General features: G+C 39.0%; 1 protein-coding gene across 2 annotated transcripts in view; it reads right to left on the bottom strand.

Moving 5' to 3' along the window:
* The window catches only part of LOC110174884 (band 4.1-like protein 3), a 141596-nt gene that overhangs the window by 20695 nt on the left and 100258 nt on the right, over positions 1-20643 (bottom strand). For both annotated transcript variants that reach the window (XM_020940995.2, XM_020940996.2), the window contains exons 13-15: positions 12686-12739; positions 5805-5882; positions 1553-1636 (exon numbers count right to left, since the gene is read on the bottom strand). In XM_020940995.2, the coding sequence (XP_020796654.1) occupies positions 1553-1636; positions 5805-5882; positions 12686-12739 (216 nt within the window). The remainder of the gene's footprint in view (positions 1-1552; positions 1637-5804; positions 5883-12685; positions 12740-20643) is intronic.

Here is a 20643-nt window from a genome sequence, read left to right as displayed (position 1 = left end):
TTAGTCCTGGTTTAGTCCTGGTTTAGTCCTGGTTTAGCCCAAAATGTGAAAACAGGAAAATATCTCCATGTAATCCATTTATTTCCACAAAGTAACTGTAATCCAATTACCACTGATTGAAACAGTAACTGTAACTGAATACAGTTACTCATAATTTGTACTCTGATTACGTAACTCCGGTACATGTAATCTGTTACTCCCCAACACTGCTCATACTCGAGAGGGACTTGTTTAACAGCTCCTCTTTTGTAGCTCCAACTAAGTCATTTCTTTATGGTCAGATTGTGTTAAAACAACGCTCAGGTCTGACTCGAGTAACAAAAGTTTCAGACAGAGCAGTGCCTCTAGTTAGCCCCTTCTCTCTTTCTGAATATAGATGAATTAATTAAGCTTTCATCAGTCTATCCCAGGCAGCTCTGACTATCCATGGGTTGACGAAAAATGTCCACTGTTGCCATAGCAATTGACTATATGTAAAACAAATAACAAAATATGACATGTTTTAAATGGGCAAAGATCCTCAAAATGTGAATGGACGAGGATTGATGTGTGGTTTGGCCCATAATAAACAAGCTGAAACATTCGTCACCTTCACTCTTCACTAGGACACTAAAACACCGCACTTTAGCTCGCACGCACAAACATATTATTTGCACCATAATTATTGCAGTACTCAATTTAAAAAGGTAATTGGTTAATTATGTCTCCTTTTCCTCCAGGGACCAGCAGCTTTCAATTAAAGTACCACTGTGCCTCAGGATTCACAGCGGTAAAAGGAAAGACAATAAATATAATCTTTAAAACCAATTATGTGCAATGTCTTTTGTAAAACGTGCAAATATGTTTAAAGTGCTGTGTGCGATCTAAAGTGTGGTGTTTATACTGTCTCAGTAAAGGGTGAAGGTGCTGAGTGTTCTTATATGTACTGTATTTTCTGGGCTATTAGGCGCTCTGGATTATAAAATGCACTGTTATTAAATGGTCCATTTTCGAACTTTTTTCACAAATAAACCGCACCGGACTTTAAATGAAACACAACAGTTGGATGGGTCAGTGGGACTTTGTTTGTCGCGTTCACGGTGACTCTGGGCTTTGTTCAGTTGTGGCGTGTAGGGAGGGTGCTGTCTGGGACCAACGGATTGTTGTCGTGTTCGCAGTGACTCAGTTGTTCAGTTGTGGCTCAGAGTGGCACATTGGACTCGCTTTTTCGGTTCGTTCCTTCGTTCCGTTCCTCGTGGGCGTGGAGTGATGAGTGTGTCTGTGGGTGTTTTTCGCTGCGCGGTCGTTGTCTGCTCCGTGTGTGTTTGCGGCTTTGTAGTTTACTGAAGTCGTACTGGGACACCCGATGGATTTGTGTATAGGGCGCTCTGGATTGCGGGGCGTGCGGTCGTTTTTTGATGGGGTTGGAGGCTTAAGAGCGCGTCTAATAGCCCGGAAAATACGGTTTGTTACAGTGCCTAATGCCTGATAATAACAGTACTGATGCCATACATTTGATAGCTATGGGTGCCATTTTGAGGACTTTGCAGTGTATTTGTTTACTCAGCCTTACCTCTGCTGCTTCATAGGTGATGGTTTTCGTCTCTGTGTGGACCACGGGAGGCATCTCTTTGGTGCTCACGTCATTTTCAACAGTCTGAAGGACAAAAATGGTAAATATGTAAAACATGCTGACCAGTGTTACAACTAGAATACACTGTACAGTTCTAGTTATACTGTAAAGCAACACTGTTTTGTTTGAGCATGTACGGGAGCCCTGGAGGGACATAGCGGTGCACAGCGGTGTTGTCCAACAAGAAAAACTCATTTAGTTCATGAAATCCCAATTCCCACATATAATAAAAATTGCAAAATGAAGTTTGTCCACTCTAGGCAGCAATGGAAATAGATCGTGCTCAGACTCCTTACAATGTTATAAATCTTTCAATACCTTTCTACGACAATGGGAAAATGTGTAGATTTAGTAGAAATATGTAAATTCTATATTTGTAGTATTAAATGAAGATGAAGGGAGAGTGAAATAACTTTTGCCAATATGCAGAGGTCAAATACAGTGTCTGTTTTGGTTACAACTTCTGGTGTTTTTCTCATTTTTCGCAGCTTCTTTCCCATATATTTGAGCAAAAAGTGTCTTGTCCCAGTACAGATATATTTTATTAACAGTTTTAAGGTCAAAATAAGTTGAATAATTTACCGTCACTTCTCTGCTCTAGTCTGAGAGTTGTGAAAAGCGCTTATAAACTCACTGGGGTGAATAAGTAGGTTGCTCGGATTTCATAAGGTAAGTGAGGAAAATGTTTGGACTGCTGTAAACTGTTTAAAATGTTTTAGTTTTTCTTTTTTGTTTGATCAGGCACAGCGGCTTTTATCATAAGATGAGTACTGGCTCCAGGTTGCATTTGAGAGGGAGGCATAATCAAATTTTACTCTGAAAACAACAAACAGTGTCTATAAACATGTTACTCACACTGCCAAAAAGCTTGGCCAAAACTGAAGATATAAACACTTAAATCTATCAGAAAATGACTTAAAAGTAGAGAAATTATCTGTCCATGCAACAAGATAATTTTACTTAAGTTATCTTAAAATAAACTACCTCTAGACTAGAATTAAGCATCTCAAAATTAGTAAGTCAATAATAAATCTGAAAATAAGATGAATAACCTGATATAAATTTTTAAATCTTGTCCAGATCAGAGAAATTTGCAGTGAAATGCATCTTTAAGAGGGGGTATTACACTTCTGTGGGGTATTAATTGCTAACACGTATTTAGATCACCATGTTACTTTTTATTGTTTTGAAAATACTACATTCGTTCAGTCTCGCCTCCCTTTGCTTGTGCTAGGTCACTCCCCCTTCAGAGCACTGTCACAATGCAATCAGCATGCAGCCCGCTCATGAAACTACTGCACATTGCACCAGGTTTGTGAAGTTGCAGTGCATTGTTTTGTATCATGCTTTCATATATTTGCGGGAAACTGTCGTGTGGGAGAATTGGTGACATAAGCTTGTGGGCTGAGCGCAGGCCCTGGAAGAGATCGCTAAATTACTCAAACATGCATGAAAGACATAAAACATCTTAAGGTCCGTTCAGACCGCGGCGTCAAAAAAACGCCCTGGATGCCTCTATTTCGACACCTTTGCATTTGAGTTTAGACGGCCCTGACGCGTGTCTTGGTCGGCGTGGACGAACGGGAGAAAAATACTTGACGCGTGTCTGTTGCCCTGGAAACAAGTGCCCGGACCCGGTCTTTTCTCAGAATGATGGCAGAACAGGCTAAGAGAGTGACTTTAGTGTTTTTATTACATAAAACCATCAAGCGGAGGAGATCGGCTTGGCACCTGCTGCGTGTTATACTTCACTAATGACACTGGTTCAGTCCTGGTTTAGTCCTGTTTTAGTCCTGGTCAAGTCCTGGTCTATTCCTGGTGTAGTCCTGGCAATCGGCGGCTGCTGTGTGTATATATTTATACTCCGCTAAAAACACTGGTTTAGTCCTGCTTTAGTCCTTGTCCAGTCCTGGTTTAGTTCTGATTTAGTCTTGGTTTAGACCTGGTTTACACCTGGTCCAGCCCTGGTTCAGTCCGGGTCCAATCCTGGTCCAGTCCTGGTGTAGTCCTTGAGATTGGCTTGGCAGTTGTGGCGTGTATATATTTATAATCTGCTAATGTTTGTGGCTCCCTGCCCCTTCTCCTTCTTCCAGAAAATAACGTCGCTGCATCACTGGATAGTCGTCCCTGACTGGTTAACAGTCTGCATTAATGCCAGATTTGTGCCGTGCTGACGCCCTTTACACGCCGAAAAAACGCAGGACGCTCTTGACGCGTGTCCACATAGAGTCTGAATATAAACTGGACGCCTTGACGCTCCAGTCTGAACGGGCATGTTTTTGATGAGGGAATGTTGCTAGAAACATGGTAGAAAGTAAAAAAAAAAAAAATATATATATATATATTTTGCATAATACTCCCTCTTTAACTCACATGTGTTACTGAGTGTAGAAAACAAAACACCAAAGACAGAATATTAGAACATTACAAAATTACTTAGACATAACCAATTACCACTGGTCCACAAAGTCATTCCTGGATCTGTTGACAAACATGCAGTCATGCGTTAAGAGTCAAACCCTTTTCCACTGAAATCACAAGGCTTTGATCAACAACGCCATCGCTTCCCTGTATTTGTAATTCCCCCAAAATTGTGAAAAACCGTGAAATTAGGAGTTATCCGTGCATCTTTTTCCATAGTTTCCCTTTGATTATTAGTGGAGATTGTGTCATCAGGAAGGGAAAGTTGTGGTGAGGTTACGGGGAGGGAGGTGGCGACGTTCAACCCCAAAATGGTTACCTCACTTGGGGCTTGGAGGGGCTGGCTTGGGGGGCTCTCCGCATCTGGCTGGTCTTCTTCCAAACTGTCATCTTGGTCGAGTTCACCTTCTAGTTCATTCGTAATTTCCGATTTTTGCGTCTTTACATCGTCTTGAGATTCTTCTTGCGTCTCGTTTTCATCCTCGAAGCTGTCCGGCTGGATTTTGTGATATCTTTCCTTTTCGTAGGGAACGCCATGGGACTCATCTTGGTTTTGGAATAGCTCCTCAGTTTCTTTATCTTCCTTTCTTTCTGTATCACAACCAACTTCTGCATGGACTTCCACCGCGTTAAAATACGTCACTACGTCGGAAAATTTCACCCTTTTTTCAAAACTATCGCTAGCTTGAAGTCTATCCAACTTCCTGTCCGCTTTGTTACCATCGATGACCTCGTTAATACTCACTGGACTAACTGTGAATCGGAAACCGTCATGTTCATTGGTCAAAACCTCTTCTTCCAAATTTGCATCCAAAACGAATTCCACATTTTCCACAACCGGTGACTCTTTAAGATAATTTTCACACAACGACACTCTTATTTCTGGACTAACTGCAAATTGAAAACCGTCATTTTCATTTGTCAAAACCTCTTCTTCCAAATTTTTATCCAAAGCTAATTCCACATTTTCCACAACTGGTGACTCTTTAAGATCATTCTCACAAAACGGCGCGCTTATTTCTGAACTAACTGTGAATCGGAAACCATCATTTTCATTGGTCAAAACCTCTTCTTCCAAATTTGCATCCAAAACGAATTCCACATTTTCCACAACTGGTGACTCTTTAAGATCATTTTCACACAACGACACATTTATTTCTGGACTAAGTGTGAATCGAAAACCGTCATTTTCATTCTTCACATTCTCTTCTTCCAAATTTGCATCCAAAACTACTTCCAAATTTTCCATAACTGGTGACTCTTTAAGATCATTTTCACAAAAAGGCGCGCTTACTTCTGGACTAACTGCGAATCGTAAACCGTCATTTTCATTTGGCAAATCCTCTTCTTCCAAATTTGTATCCAAAACTAATTCCACATTTTCCACAACCGGTGACTCTTTAAGATCATTTTCACACAACGGTGCGCTTACTTCTGGACTAACTGTGAATCGAAAACCGTCACTTTCATTGGTCAAAATGTCTTCTTCCAAATTTGCATCCAAAACTACTTCCACATTTTCCACAACCGGTGATTCTTTAAGATCATCTTCACAAAACTGCTCGTTTATATCTGGCTGATTTTCTAACAATTCCTGATTTTGCTCAATAGATGGCGCCACGCTCGGAGCGCTACAGTCATCTGGTGGATCGCTAACAAAGATTGCTACGGGGCATGAAGGCGGAGCGATTTTGTCATCATCTTTGGCAAGAATTTCTGTTTTGTTCGTATCTTTGTGTATATGGTTTGTATCTGAAGCTTGGATATTCACCGTTGGACTTGTGGACTCAACTTGATCTGGTTTTGACTCTGCTGCGATGGCGGTCTTGTCTTCTACAACTGGTGATGTCTGCAAAAGAAAGAGAGACAAAAAAAGTTTAATTAAAATGCATAAAAAGAGACTGCACTTCCTTCCCCATCTTATCGCAGTCAGAGGTGGAACCAAGTCTTTGTTTTGCAAGTCTCAAGTAAGTCTCAAGTCTTTGACCTCAAGTCCGAGTCAAGTCCCAAGTCAATGACAGGTCCAAGTCTAAGTCGAGTCACCAGTCTATAAGTCCAAGTCAAGTCCAAGTTGTCTGCTTTGAGCTTCAAGTCATTTCAAGTCTTTAAACCAAAGTACCAAATATAGCGTAGATTTTTGCAATTTATATGACTTTTAAGATAAATTGTACTTAAAAAAAATCAAAGTATATTTATATATGAATATTTATAGAGTATATAAGAGTTGTAGAAAATAATTTTGTTAATTTATACTTTTTAAATGTCTTGACAAGATCTTAGAGTGAATCATTACAGTCAGAAAAGAAAGAATTTAGATTTAAAAGTGCTTCTCGAGTCTTCTCAAGTCCGAGTCAGGTCCCAAGTCACTGACCTTCAAGTCCAAGTCGAGTACCAAGTCTTTGTCTGTTTTATTAAGTCAAGTCTCAAGTCCTAAAAAATAGGGACTCAAGTCTGACTCGAGTCCAAGTCACGACTGGTGTAAGATATCGCCATCGTCTTGGTCAAATTCACATTCACAAATGACAAATTAAATGTTTTACAATATGAATATACTGTGTTTCTTCTATACATTTTCTTCATGAACCAGGGCTGCACAAAATAAACTCAACTGCAATTTTCCTGGCCGGTATTACGATTAAATTTGCAACATATGTTTGAAAAGCAGGATTCTGTTCAGAGTGCACACTGTAAACAACTCCGGGAGTGTTAACATTTGAGAGAAGACTGAAATATGAACTGATAAAGTAATACAAGACTCCCATGCGCTTCAGAAGATGTTTGTAGAAGTCTAAACTACAGGTACAAATAAACGTTTTATCATCTAAATAAACTGCAGCCATTATAATTTGAGTGAAACTGAATTGCGTTTTCGATTACTGTGCAGCCCTGGTATGAAATCATGTTAGTATACTAGTGTTGTCATGATAGTAACATTTCAAACTTGATTTTAATACTAAGGAACACACTAGATACACATGTGGACTTGTATCTGTGCAATCCCTCAGTGGTCCATGTGCGTATACTAGTCTATGTGCTCTTATTCTTGTTCTGATAAGGCTCAAGATCATTCTAAAGCTTCAGGAAAGGTTAATTTCTATCCTGTCAATGGGACTTTTGAGGATCGATTCCTGTTCAAATGAGGATCTACTCTTTTGACAATATTAATCTTATTCTATAAAGTTGTGTAAAACCGTTTAGACAACAAATGTACAAAACATTTACTGTGCGGAGACATGTACGAAAACAAAAAAGACAAAATTAAAAGAGTAAAAGTCACCTTTGTAGAAGAAGAAACTATTCCCAGAGTGGACTGAAGCGACAAAGAAGGAAATCACACAGCACAATCAGAACACACAGCATAAACATAAACACAGCGTAATGTGAGTAAAGAGTGTGAAAGTGTGAGGAGAGAAGCAGGACCAGTGAAAGGAGAAAAGGTCAAATAGGGCCAAACGTTAAGTCAATCGTCTCTCTAGCGAAACTTTAATTTGTCTCTGTGGAACTGGCTCGGCACGATGATAGCCGGATAGTTCCAATCAGAGGGACAGTCGGTCCGACCATTTCCGGCATAATGAATTCTCTGAGGGTTTTAATGAGTCTCATTTAAGTCAATAAATTCTGACAGATCAGACAGCGGACAGAGAGCTGAGGGTGGATCTCACTGACAGCATGTTAAACTCTTCACCAGGGGACATTTCTGAGTCTTTGTAATGTTTAATACATTTAAACAATAGGCCAGTCTTTACCACAGATATAATTTTGTTATGTTAGATTTAAAAGTTAACATTAGCACTGACAGACAAAGATGTACTTTTCTAAAAGCAGAAGAGTCCTTTAGTGAAGATTTCCCTGCAGCAGCTTTCTGTCCACTGTCTGATCTGTCAGGATTGAGTAGGTTTAGTAGCCTGATTCATGAACCGGTTTCAATTTGTGGAAACCGTCTGATCTCGCAGCATTAGGATTCGTTCGCCCAAGGGTATGCGAATACTTTTTTAATTTAACCAATCGCTGCCATTTGGTCGTAACATAAGTAATGCACCGCTAACGTCAAATCCCATAGGAAGAAGGGAAATAACATCTTTCATCTTAATAAAATTAACAAAACATTCTCTTTGTTCCGGCTTTAAATCTTCGATCTCGTGAATTGTTGCCAACACAGAATGTGTGGTTCTTCACTGATTGGCTTGGTGCTTAAACTCGCACTTTCCAGGGTTCTTGCAAAACGTCTAGTGTATTCTGATTCCTGACCTAGTCGCTGGAGAGAAATGAAATTGAGCGGAGGAACTAGGTGGCGCCAACCTGGCTTTAGTTTGAGCGCCACTCGACAAAACCTTCATAGGGATTACATTAGAGCAGAAATGGTCGTGTCGTGTCTCTTTGACCAGAAGTATCCAGCTGCTGTTGCACAGAACCATTACATGTAATTATTAACAGCCCAAAATATCTGCAGGATATTTTTAATGTTGTCACTGAAGCCCTACTAATACATGACCCCATTTTCTCTTAGACTTATTAACATTACAGTGACATGTTGGCCAATACCATCCCTTGTTCTCCTTTCAATGTTTAGACTGAATGGAATTCCACTGTCTGATGGAGAATATTGAGAACATTAGAAATTAAAATACTAGATAATTTCTCCCAAATATTTTCAACTAGAATTGTCAATTAAAAAGAAAAACAACAAGTACAAAACAGTGGGATTTCCTAATAAGACACAGCCATAGAATATAGTCTATCTGTTAAAAGGCAGAGGGGATTTTCTGAGAATGAGGGGAAAAAGCAGTTGCCATATTTTTTGTGACTTGATCAAAGCTGAAAATCAAAGTGAAGTTGAAGCGAAGCATAAACAGCAACAAAACAAAACAAACATTATTATTTCTTTCCTTCCCCAGACACGGAGAGAGCCAGCTGGGAAGGAAATGCAAGCTGCAACCAGATCTGAACCAACTCAAAACCAAAAAGCGCCCAGTTTGGTTGCATCACAAACTGGATTACTGGCAGCTGCTGTAGTGAACGTTCGTGTTAAGAGACTGTTATTTGTAGGGATGTAACAATATTGGCAAAACAATATTAACTGTTATCTTACAAGACTTAACTCTGCTGTTGTTGTTTCTGCAGCCATGACTGTGAGGCTTTGCTCTTAGGTTTTTGTATGACATTAAAGGTCCAGTAGTACACAAAACAGACTCCTGTGAGCTTTTAGCCATGTTAGAATGCTGTTACCTAATCAAAACATATGTGAAGTTGTGTTTTGTTTCCGTCACACGTTTGATTAATCCTGAATTATTAAACTTTCTGCATCCTCAAAGCTCAAAATCCTCTGTTTGACCTTGTTATGTCATTTAGTGGTAGTTTTAGGGTTAAAAGCTAATTGAACTTTCTCTCTTCTGATTGAATAACCATAAGTTGTTGCTTTTATTTTTGAATATTTCTGTTTCCTTTGATCAGGGGCGATTCTAGGGGAGGGACCACAGGGGCCCTGACCCCACCTCTAATCCGATTGGCCCCTGAAGTGCTCCTTTTCTGTCAATCAACTGATGAGAAAAACAACTGGAGAATTCAATGATCACTGATGAAATTCCAGCCCCAAACTCTTGGCGGCAGTGGAGCATCAATACAACTTAATGGGAGAAGAAACAAACCTGTGGAGAGCTTTTTTTATCGTCTATGCTTGTATTTGCACCATACTGAATTAATAATTTGTATGCTTGGATGAATAACTACTCCCGGGCCAAGTAGTTTATCCTATACTTGGCCCCTGAATGTTACATGTGGTCCTAGAGCCCCCACTGCCTTTTGTACAGTTGAAATTGACAATAGAAAGTCTCCAATATCCATGAAGGTGCATGGAGTTTAATACACAGTGGAGCACTTCCTGTAGTTCCTGTGTTACGGTGGAACAGAGTGTTTTCAGTTTGAGAGAAGAACACAGCCTAAATATACAGAGCTTATGAGTTAAACATGTGTGAATGAAACAAAAACACAACTCCGGGTCTGTTTGTGATGAGGAATAGTCCTGGTATAGTCCTGGTTTAGACTTTAGGACTTAGTTCCTGAGTTGCTGATTTAGTCATGGTTAAGTTCCTTAGACTCTGGGCTAAATTTTACAGAGTATTACGATAAATATGACGTTAGAAAAGGTAAAATAAACACGTTGATGCTGTTATAATATGAGATTTGGATATTGTTACACCCCTGTCTTAATTTAGCCATGCATGTCATTGCCATTAGCACTGCTGCGGTTAGATTTGTTTTGGCTTTGGCTGTTGCAAGAGGGAGGCAATGGGAGGTAGGGCTGATATGATAGGAGCCTTTTTAATTATTTTTTGGTTTATTTATTTATTTTTTTACAATACCACGGCTAAAGTTGTCGTTGCAATTTTCACCACGCTGGTCACTCCCTCATCTTGAACTTCGAAAGTAAAGATATCGGATTTTTGCAGTTGTGTCTCTTCTCGGTCGCCCTGCTCGTCCTCCTTCACCTCTTCGTCCGTCGTCCGGGCAACAGCATCCTCCCCCGTTGTTATAGCGACGTTCTCCTCCTGCGTCGTGGCAGTAACGTCAGCAGCATCCTTGGTAGTCACGACGATGGCTTCTTCGGTCGCTACGGGAACTGGGTCGTCAGGCTTTGCTGCAATCTTGACCTCCTCCTCGGTAATCCAAAATGCCATCGCTTTTTTGGGAGATTCAATGCTTCTGATTTCATTCAAAACTGATTCAATCTCCAATTTAGGGCTTTGCAATTTAAGTTTGTCAAGTTTGGTTTCTTTTTCTTCAATAATTACGTTTCCAAGTTGATTTTTCTCATTCAAAACGCTTGTCTCTTCCATATTGTTTCTATCCTCTGCATCTTTGAGTATAATTAGCATGCCTCTTTTGTCACTAATGGCTTGGGACACTTCTTGACGGACCGCACCAGGACTGAGCCGAACCAGGGACTTCTCCGAAACCTCGTCTTGTGAATCCGGGGTTTTCTCTGGGACCTCTCTCAAAGTCCCGTCCATAAACACGTCATCGTCCATGGTGGTGGAGATGCTGAGGCCGTGAGGACCAGATGAAGTGTGACCGTCTGTGACCAAACTGTCCACCGTGTATTTGACCAGAAACCCTGAGGCCTAAAACACACTGGGCTTTCAGAAAACTAGTGACAGAGTTAAAGAGCCACAAGGCAAAGCAGAGGATAGAAAGAAGGAGAAGACAGCAGAGACACAGACACATGGACACAAGACTTTGACAAAACACAAGATTGTGTTACATTTAAGTGAAGACGTCAGATCCCATGGAATTGCAGCCTCTTTCACTATAATGACATTTTGGCCTTCTAAATCTACTCACCACCAGAGGGCAGTGGTGAAAGACTGAATGAGTCCCTGAATTTTGAACCTAACAAGCTGTAATGATGTCAGACAAAGCAATCCTAGTCATATATACCGTATAAATATGATGCGACTGGTGGCCCTCTCTTTTATACATTATAATACTATTCTATGGGATTTTACTGGTGTATTCCAGAACTAGAGAATAAACATAAGTTGTATGATAGGTAAATAATATTGAATAGAGTATAATGATATACCGTATTTTCTGCACTATAGAGCACTCTGGATTATAAGGCACACTGTCATTGAATGGTCTATTTTCTAACTTTTTTCACATATAAACCGCACCGGACTATAAGGCACATTAAATGTCAGTCAAACTTTATTTAACATGCTCACAATAACTCTCAACTTTGTTCAATTGTAACGTGTAAAAAAAATACTGTCTGAGACGCTAAATTGTTCTTGTATTCACAATAACTCATAATTGTTCAAACAGCTGGGTGATTATGGCGTCCAGCACGCCCGCATCCCTCTCGTCATTATCTGAGTCTGTCGTTACTGTTCCCTGGCAGTTCAGTGATGATTCTGGTCTTGGTGAAAGCTCGGACCACAGTTGATACTGATCCTTAGCCCACTCGTCCACGATCCGTTGGCAGATCGTGGCATAAGTCGCTCGGCGCTGTCTCCCTGTCTTGGTGAATGTGTGTTCGCCTTCTCTCATCCACTGCTCCCACGCTGCTCGCATTTTAACTTTATAATAGTCTTGAGTTTAAAGTGGGCTTTGTAAGCGTGTCTCTTGACAGGTGCATTTTGATATTAAAAGAAATCACAGTATGTACTACTCCGCGATGCTCCTGACTACGGGAGCTGTAATGCTGCAAGTGGTGTGGCTTTATAGTTTACAAAAGTCGTACTAAGACACCCGAAAAAATTCATATATAAGGCGCTCTGGATTATAAAGCGCGCAGTCGTTTTTTGAGTAAATGAAAGGCTTTTAAGTGTGCCCTATAGTGCAGAAAATACGGTATCCTGATGTACTTTGTGCTCTTCAGAGGAGTCGTCAAAGTAGCCTACTATATCATAATACTAATATCTGGTTAAACACAAGCATCTTCATCCCATTGAATTGTTACCTGCCTAGAGACTACAGATGGACAAAGCTTTTTTGCTATAATCTGGCATATTTACGGTGCAGTGTTTGTAGATGTTCATTAATATGCACTGTCCCTTAAATAAAATTAAATAAATAAATAAAAAATGTGACTAAAATGTGAGCCTACATGTAAAAAAGAACCAATAAGAGCTGTTCTAAGAGTTGTTCATTTACCTCTGTGGCTTTGGGTTCCTCCATCGCCTCCTCTGCAGCCGGCTCGTCTTTAGCCTGAAAAAGAGAAGAACACGTTTAAGATCCTGAAGAACATGTGTGGAGACGGCGGATAAGTACTATTACACCATGTCTAAGAAATTTATAATGATGGGACACATACACAGTCCACCAGAGCATTGTTCTGTACAAACCAACTCTGTTAAAAAGCAACATTAACCAACTTCATCCCAGTGAGATCAGTTTCAGTTTCAAACTAGGCCACAAACAGGCGTGTTAAATATCTTACAGACTATAAACGATAGCACCACATCATCACACTAGGTAAGTACAACGTAAAACATGCTGGTCCCTACTGTTAAAAAAAGAAAAAAATGTCACAATCAGTACAACGCGAAGTCATGTAAAGTTTAAATTATTAGTCCATTCAGTTCAGCAAGACAACTTTCTAATCTACATAGGCTTAATAAGTGTTACAAAACATACTAATAACAATATATTAGATCTATATTTTCTATACAGGTTAATTATGCAGTATAGAAGTAGTTTCAAACAATTTTATCTGTATTCTAATCAAAATGATCTAAATTAAGATTAATCCAAAACCAGTGAGCATTAGTTAGTCTCAAACGCCACACTACATTTTACAATTCAAACACTCTCTTGCACTATAGACACAACATCAGGCCCTTTTTTTTGATCCATGCTCCTCTCTTACGTCCTGCAGTTCCAGCGGTTCGATCATGGGGGCGTCGTCGAGTTTGGGGGAGCGCGTCGGGGAGGACGTGAGCCTTTTGTCCCACTCGCTCAGGCCGGGAGAGGTGGGTCCCGTCTCCAGAAAGGATCTCTTCAACTCGCTGATGTTGGTCTGATGTTTGGCCACCTCCACGGGGGTGGCGCTGTCCTAAAGTGACCCAGGGACAGGCTTTGAAAAACGGGCCGACGCGGGAGGAGGGAGCAGCGGGCATGCGTTTATGCTTTTGGATACGCTAATGCAGATTGAACGTCCAAAATGCATCAAGAAGCAACAACAACAACAAAAAATAAAATGCTAGTCCTACTTTGCAGTGACATCACACTGGGGGGGTTTCATGCAAGTCTATGGAGGAATGTAGAGCTGCTCGATTATGGAAAAAAATCATTATCACGATTATTTTGCTCAATATTGAAATCACGATTATTCAAACGATTATTTTTTGGTACACGATGCATTTATTCAGCATTTCTCTCTCCAAAAAAGCCCACTTTGTTATTGATAATTTACGCAAAACTTTCAAATTGAAAATAAGTATAGGCTATAAATATGTACCGCAGTTTTGCGATCTATAAAACACAAAATAATACTATGAACATGAAATAAGGCATAGAAAAACATAAATGTATCCAAAATAAACTATATATCCAGCTGTTCTACAATCTCTATATTTAAAAATAAAATAAATATACTTATTTATATAAAAATATCCCAAAATACATGTCAAGCTTTAAATAATTTCAACTCAATTATATGAGTTTGGAGAACGACACACAAATTGAAACTGTAATCAAAATTCAATTAATCAGTCCATGGTGACGCAATTCACAAATTAGCAAACACCGTCTGATAAGTTTTTAAATTGTTTGAAAATCAATATAAGCATTCATGGTTCTGCTTAGGTGTTTGATTTTCAACAAAAAAGGAGAGAGCGATTAACTAAAAAAAAAACAACTCCTTTCTAACTCTATTTAACTTGTGACTGTAATGTTATTTACGAGGGACTTGTTTTACAGCACAAATCATAAGTTGTAGTTCCAGCTAAATCTGCACAACAAACAACAAAACTCAGATTAAAGTGAGCTTCAGACAGAGCAGTTCCTCCAGTTAGCATCACCCCCCCAGTGAATGTTCAGGACATCAGCTGCAAAGTATCAGTGCTTATATGTAAAAATCTGCAAGCTTTAAAGGTGCGATATGTAACTTTTCTTGTGGAGGCTCCACCACTTACTTCTCCATGGGCATGATGTTGCTTTGCCTGGAATGTTCCGCAGTATGGCATTAAGTATATTTTGCATTTACTCAGTTAAAAGGTGTTTTTATTGCTCAAAAAAAAACTTGAAACACTTGTATTCTTACAGGAGCTGTCCCGCTTTTCCACAGATCTGACCTGTAACTTGGGCTAGTGGCTTGACCCGCTTGTCTCCAATGGATATAATAGTAGATAAAGTTACACAGTGCACCTTTAAAACAATAGCACAAACTGACAAAAAGCTAGCCTGGCCAGCCATCAAACAAATCAAGTTGTCATTACAAATAATTGCGTTGGAAAAGTGTTTGTTTCAAGTTCGCTTACAAAGGACAAAGGGATGTTTTGTCTTGTTTTGACGACTACTAAAAAAAAAGGATCAAATATAAAAGCCGTCGGATGAACAAAGCAGCAATACACCCTCTTCATGATGGTTAGGAAAATATAATTAAATCAAGAGGACGGAAACACACAGCTAATAAAATCTACCTGCCCAGTGCCCACATGATGCCATCTTGCTTCATGCACAAATTCAATTGTAGTTATTGACAGAGGTGGGTAGGACTCACTCAGTTACATTTATCTGAGGAAACTTTTTTAAAGAGATTGCGCTTTTCAGAGCACTTTTAGTCTTACTTGGGTAAAAGTTGTGGTTCCTCTTCCAGTTATAACTAATTCTACACACAGCCCCTCTGCCCCCCACCACTTGAACTGGCCCTATGAGGCAATACTCAAAAGTTGTCATGGCCTATTTTTTTTTTTACCATTTTAATTACTTTTTGGGAAATAATAACATGTCTGCATCTTGTATTTTGTTGATTTTTATCAATTTAAAAATGATATTTATATGAAGTATTTAAATTTATGTTTAAATAATTATATGACCTATTTGCTGCTGAATTTACCACAGAATTTTCATCACCTGACAACCTCGAGATCAAACAGTGACAGTCAAATTGCACTACAGTACTCTGCGCCTGCGTTAAGGACAGCAAAATGGCGAGTGTTAAAGTACGAAAAGTTAACAGAGAGTGCCGAATTTTCAAAGAACAGTATATAAGCAATCATTTTTTTGTTCAGCGTAAGCACCTTGCAGTTTGTCTGATATGTAAAGAAAGTGTGGCGGTTTTCAAAGAATATAATCTGCGTCATCAAAGTCATACAATTCTGTTATACGATCGACCCGACCATCAGTCAGGAGCAATAATGTTTTCCCCAGAGAGAAAAATTTGGTGACCCCAGCTTAATGTGGACAATATGAAATGATTTGAACATTTGTCTTTCTTGCACAGATCCTGCAGATGCCCTTAAGTTTGTCTCATGTTTGTGTCTATCCAGGCCTGTCAACAGAAATTTGACTTTTAATATAAATTCATACAAAGAGAGTCCAATTCTGAACCCCTAAAACACTGGAGCCCAGGACAACAAACCCTTTTTGTGCCCCCGTCTACTGCCCTGAGTTTATCCTTTGAAAATACCAGATTTTGTGCATTTTTTTAAGTTTTGTCCTCCAAATTACATTAACTTCCAATTATAAACCAAATGTTACATCCTGACAGGTACTCTTTAAGTTACTTTTACTTGAGTAGTAGTCATTTTACAGTTACTTAAGTTATTTCTTAGACCACAACTTTGTACTTCTACTCAAGTAATGTTATTTATAGGCGACGTTACTCTTACTTGAGTACAATTTTTGGCAACTCTACCCACCTCTGGTTACTGCTAAGAACATTTTCAAGCGTCCTTTTAACTTATCATAAATTCAGTTAGGTTTGGTTAGTTTCTCTCTTTTTAATTACTGCACAAAATCCACAAGAAGTCACAGCAAAATGCAATATTATGTTAACTTAGTCAGGCCTTTCTATAGGGTTAGACTGGCGTATTTTCCAAAGACCACACGTTTCATGCGTCTTCATGGATGCTCTCACTGACCTCCATCAGCATCAGATTACTGTGTCGGATAAAAACATTCTCCCCTTTCACGCGTCTTATGAAACTATACTGTAAAGAGATACAAGATTGAGAGGTTTACAGGTCCTAGATTACACAAAATTAACTCTTGTGAGGTTTAAGTCATGTTAGAATGCTGTTATCTCCTCAAAAATACATAAAAATACCTGGAATTGTGTTTTGTTTCATTCACACATCAGTCTGTCTACATCTCCAAAGCTCAAAACGCTCTGTTCCTGTCATGTAATGGTAGTTTAAACGTTAACAGAGCTATTTTTACGACTACTTTTGTTAAATTGAGGATGGGCAATTCCAAGGCTGAACCCATCCAAATGATTCTAGTGAAAGTGTATGATGTTTGAAAACACAGTGGAGCACTTCTTGTATTACCACATGACATCAGAAGGTGGAACAAAATAGAACAGACCTGGGCATTATACATCTCCCGGGTCAAATACGGCCGTTTGGTTGACTCTGACTGGCCTGTTTAAGCTGATTTGGAATTACAAAACAAACATACTGTATCATTTTACCTCATGCGTGGATTAAAGCTGCATTACTTTTATTTTAGAGGTGTTTTTTTTTAATGTAAGTCAGCCTCATTTTTTCATTGCTTAGTCATAACATAAACTCTTACCAGCTCGTTAAAACAATGCTATTTACCGATTTTTATAAAGAAATATAAGTAATATTATGCAGAATTGAGTTAAGCATTTTGATCCTCCACAATATTTCTTGTTTCTCATGTGGCCCCATGGAAAAAATAATTGCCCACCTCTGGACTAAAGTGTTTTCAGTTTGAGACAAGAACTCCAAAATATGAAATATGCAGGTTTTGTGCGTTAAACGTGTGTGAATGAAACAAAACACAACTCCAGGTCTGTTTTTGATGAAGAAATAACATTATAACAGATAAGAAAATACTGTAATATGTGCCCTTTAAGTAATCTCATAAGCATATTGGATATAAATACCTTTAGTTCTGTTACGTTTGAACAAAGTGTATTCAACATCTGTTTTTTACTTGAATTTGAGTATTATAATGTACATAGCAAAATGTATGTAATAAGGGTGTAGTCGACTAAAGAGATTCTTGATTGACTTAAGACATGTTCTGCCAAATGATTGGAAATGGGGCATGGCAAAAGCTCTCAAAACTATTACGTATCTCTGTGTACATGACCAAAACTGAACTCACAAGACTAAACCTGCAGGGGGAGATCTATTTATTAAAACTATTTACTATAAACTAACTATTTATGTGTAAAAAAGTACTAGGAAAAGAGATGATCTAATGATTTAATCTGTCTTTTAACATGAATTCCAAATTTTCAGCCAACTCACTCTCTCACTAACTTCTTTCCTTTCTGCGGTTGTCCCATATAATCAAAATAAAATGTTAAGTTAATAAAAATTGTCGTCAACTAAGACACAAAAAAAAAAAGCCCTACAGTCCTTGTATGTAAGCAATATTTTGAAATGTAATAAATGTAATTCCCCAAACCAAAAACCCAAATATTTCATTAATTTTAAATATAACATAACTTATAAGATACGAAAAATTTCTTGCGTTAACCTTTAGGGATGTAACAATAACCGAAATATCGTGATATTGTATTGCCAAAAAGTGTCACAATAATATCGTGGGCTGTCACAATATATCGAATCACAAGTTCCTTTGCTTAAATGCATGATTTTATAGTAGCAACAGCTTATAAACATCGGAAACTACATATCCCATGATTCATTTCAGTGCAGACAACATGAAGAGATATGTTTTTTACTTGAATTCTTGGGATTATGATGGAAATAATTCACACCAAAAACTTGTCATGGTAGTTTAAAAGCAAAAAAAAGTGTCCCATCTACAATTATATTAGCATTTTCAAAATATCACAATAAACATCGTACCATGAGATGCATATTGTGATAATATCGAACCGAGAGATTTGGATATGGTTACATCCCTATTAACCATGCATGTGAATACTTTTGTTAATAAAATGGATCCGTTTCCATTACAAAAATGCAAGGAGAATTGTTGAAAATTTTACAATTGCTTTCCTTGTGGCGTACAAACAAAAACAAGAGCGTATCAAAACATGAAAGAAAGATTGAGCAGCAGCTGGAACAACACTGACAGCATAAAAAGGCAAAAAAGCAGTTTAGCTCGCAACATCGGTAATAAAAATACAAAGTAAACAGCATAAGACGGGATCAGCACTGAAGCAGCAGCAGCGAAGTGTATTTAACCAACTGAATGGACGTTTGGCAGAGCTGATGTTGTGATGAGGAAGCAGGAGGAGCGGAGCCAGCGTGACTTAGCACAAATAAATGTCTGATATTTTAGCATTAGCTCAGTGCGTCTGTGATGGAGGGACGGTGATGCAGAGACAGCAGCGGTTCTCAAACTGGGGGACTGGGACCAAAGCTGAGTCATAGGAACATTTAAAATCATCTTTGTATTAATATTTTGGTCGTTGTCCAAAAGGCTGCGGTTTGTTCCATATTGATTAAGAAAGGTTTAAGGCTGTATTTCTGATCATCTAATAACAGGGATCTTTGGAAGTTAATATTTTAAATAAACAATATAGTTATAGTTATATATTTCACGTATAAACAGGGGGAAGAACAAAGGAAGTGTGACATCACCCATAGCGTTCAGATCTAGTCAAATGAAGCTCATTGAGGCTTGCGATTATAGGAGTGAATATGGAGCAGAGTTCCATATTAGGAATAGGAATTTATTTATGGACAAAATAACTCTCCCGATCACGTAGCGCAGACATGTCAAACTCAGGCACTGGGACCAAATTTGGCCCACGATATAATTATATTTGGCCCACGAGATCATATCAAATATGTATTAGACCTGGTCTGCCGGCTACAGATAGACTATAGAGACATTATTTATTTATTTCATTGTTATTATTTTATATTTTGCTTGATCTGGATTCAGTGTTTAAGCAAAACTATTATTAAACTTTTACTTTAATAAGAAATGGTTTAACATTACATATCTCGAAAGAAGAGAAAACATGCAGATGTTGAAATTTTTCAATAAATATTTAGTTTGGCCCACGACTTAGTCCCAGTTTTTAATTTTGGCCCCTCTGTGAATTTGAATTTGACACCCCTGATGTAGAGCGAGTTAATATGAATATTTTAAGACCAAAAATGACGAGGCTCACTACAGCGGTCACAGAGAGAGGGGTGATGATTTATTTCAATGTAAAGCCAATTGGAGCCAGAGTCGATGGAGCCAGATGTGTGCCCATGCTCACTTCCTATTTAGAACGTGGCAGACAGACATTTCGCCATGCCCATTTATATATACACTGTACGGTTTATGGTCTGGATTTGGGACTCCTACAAACATGTTCTGAAATACATGAGATGCTTGTATTAAGTATGGTAATTCACATTTTAGTCTGTTGTTAATACTTTTAAAAAATTTGAACGCAAATTTTGTGAAACTAATACTACTACAGTTGTCATAAGTTGGTCCCATTTGAGTCCAGTTGAGAATCACTGTCACATGTGAAGGTTCAGAGTCAAACCTGTGTGCGCATTTCAGAGTCCTCATCCACCTCCGACTGCAGCAGGAGAGAGGAGGCAGGGTTAGACAGGTGCAACAGTGAGGGGACAGGTGCAACAGTGAGGTGACAGGGGGAGAGAGAGGAGACAGGATTAGACAGGTGCAACAGTGAGGTGACAGCAGAAAGAAGGGACAGGGTTAGACAGGTGCAACAGGGAGGTGACAGGTGCAACAGTGAGGTGACAGGGGAGAGAGAGGAGACAGGGTTAGACAGGTGTAACAGTGAGGTGACAGGGGCAACAGTGAGGTGACAGGTGTAACAGAGGCGACAGTGTAACAGTGAGGTGACAGAACAGGGGACAGGTGTAACAGAGGCGACAGGTGTAACAGTGAGGCGACAGGTGCAACAGTGAGGACGACAGGTGTAACAGAGAGGCGACAGGTGTAACAGTGAGGCGACAGGTGTAACA

This window comes from Boleophthalmus pectinirostris, unplaced genomic scaffold, assembly GCF_026225935.1.
Source record: "Boleophthalmus pectinirostris isolate CB_2022bp ecotype Guang Dong unplaced genomic scaffold, ASM2622593v1 HiC_scaffold_16, whole genome shotgun sequence".
In the NCBI taxonomy this organism is placed as follows: Eukaryota; Metazoa; Chordata; class Actinopteri; order Gobiiformes; family Gobiidae; genus Boleophthalmus; species Boleophthalmus pectinirostris.
Note: the sequence above shows the minus strand (reverse complement) of the source record. Positions and strands in the feature narration are given on the sequence as shown.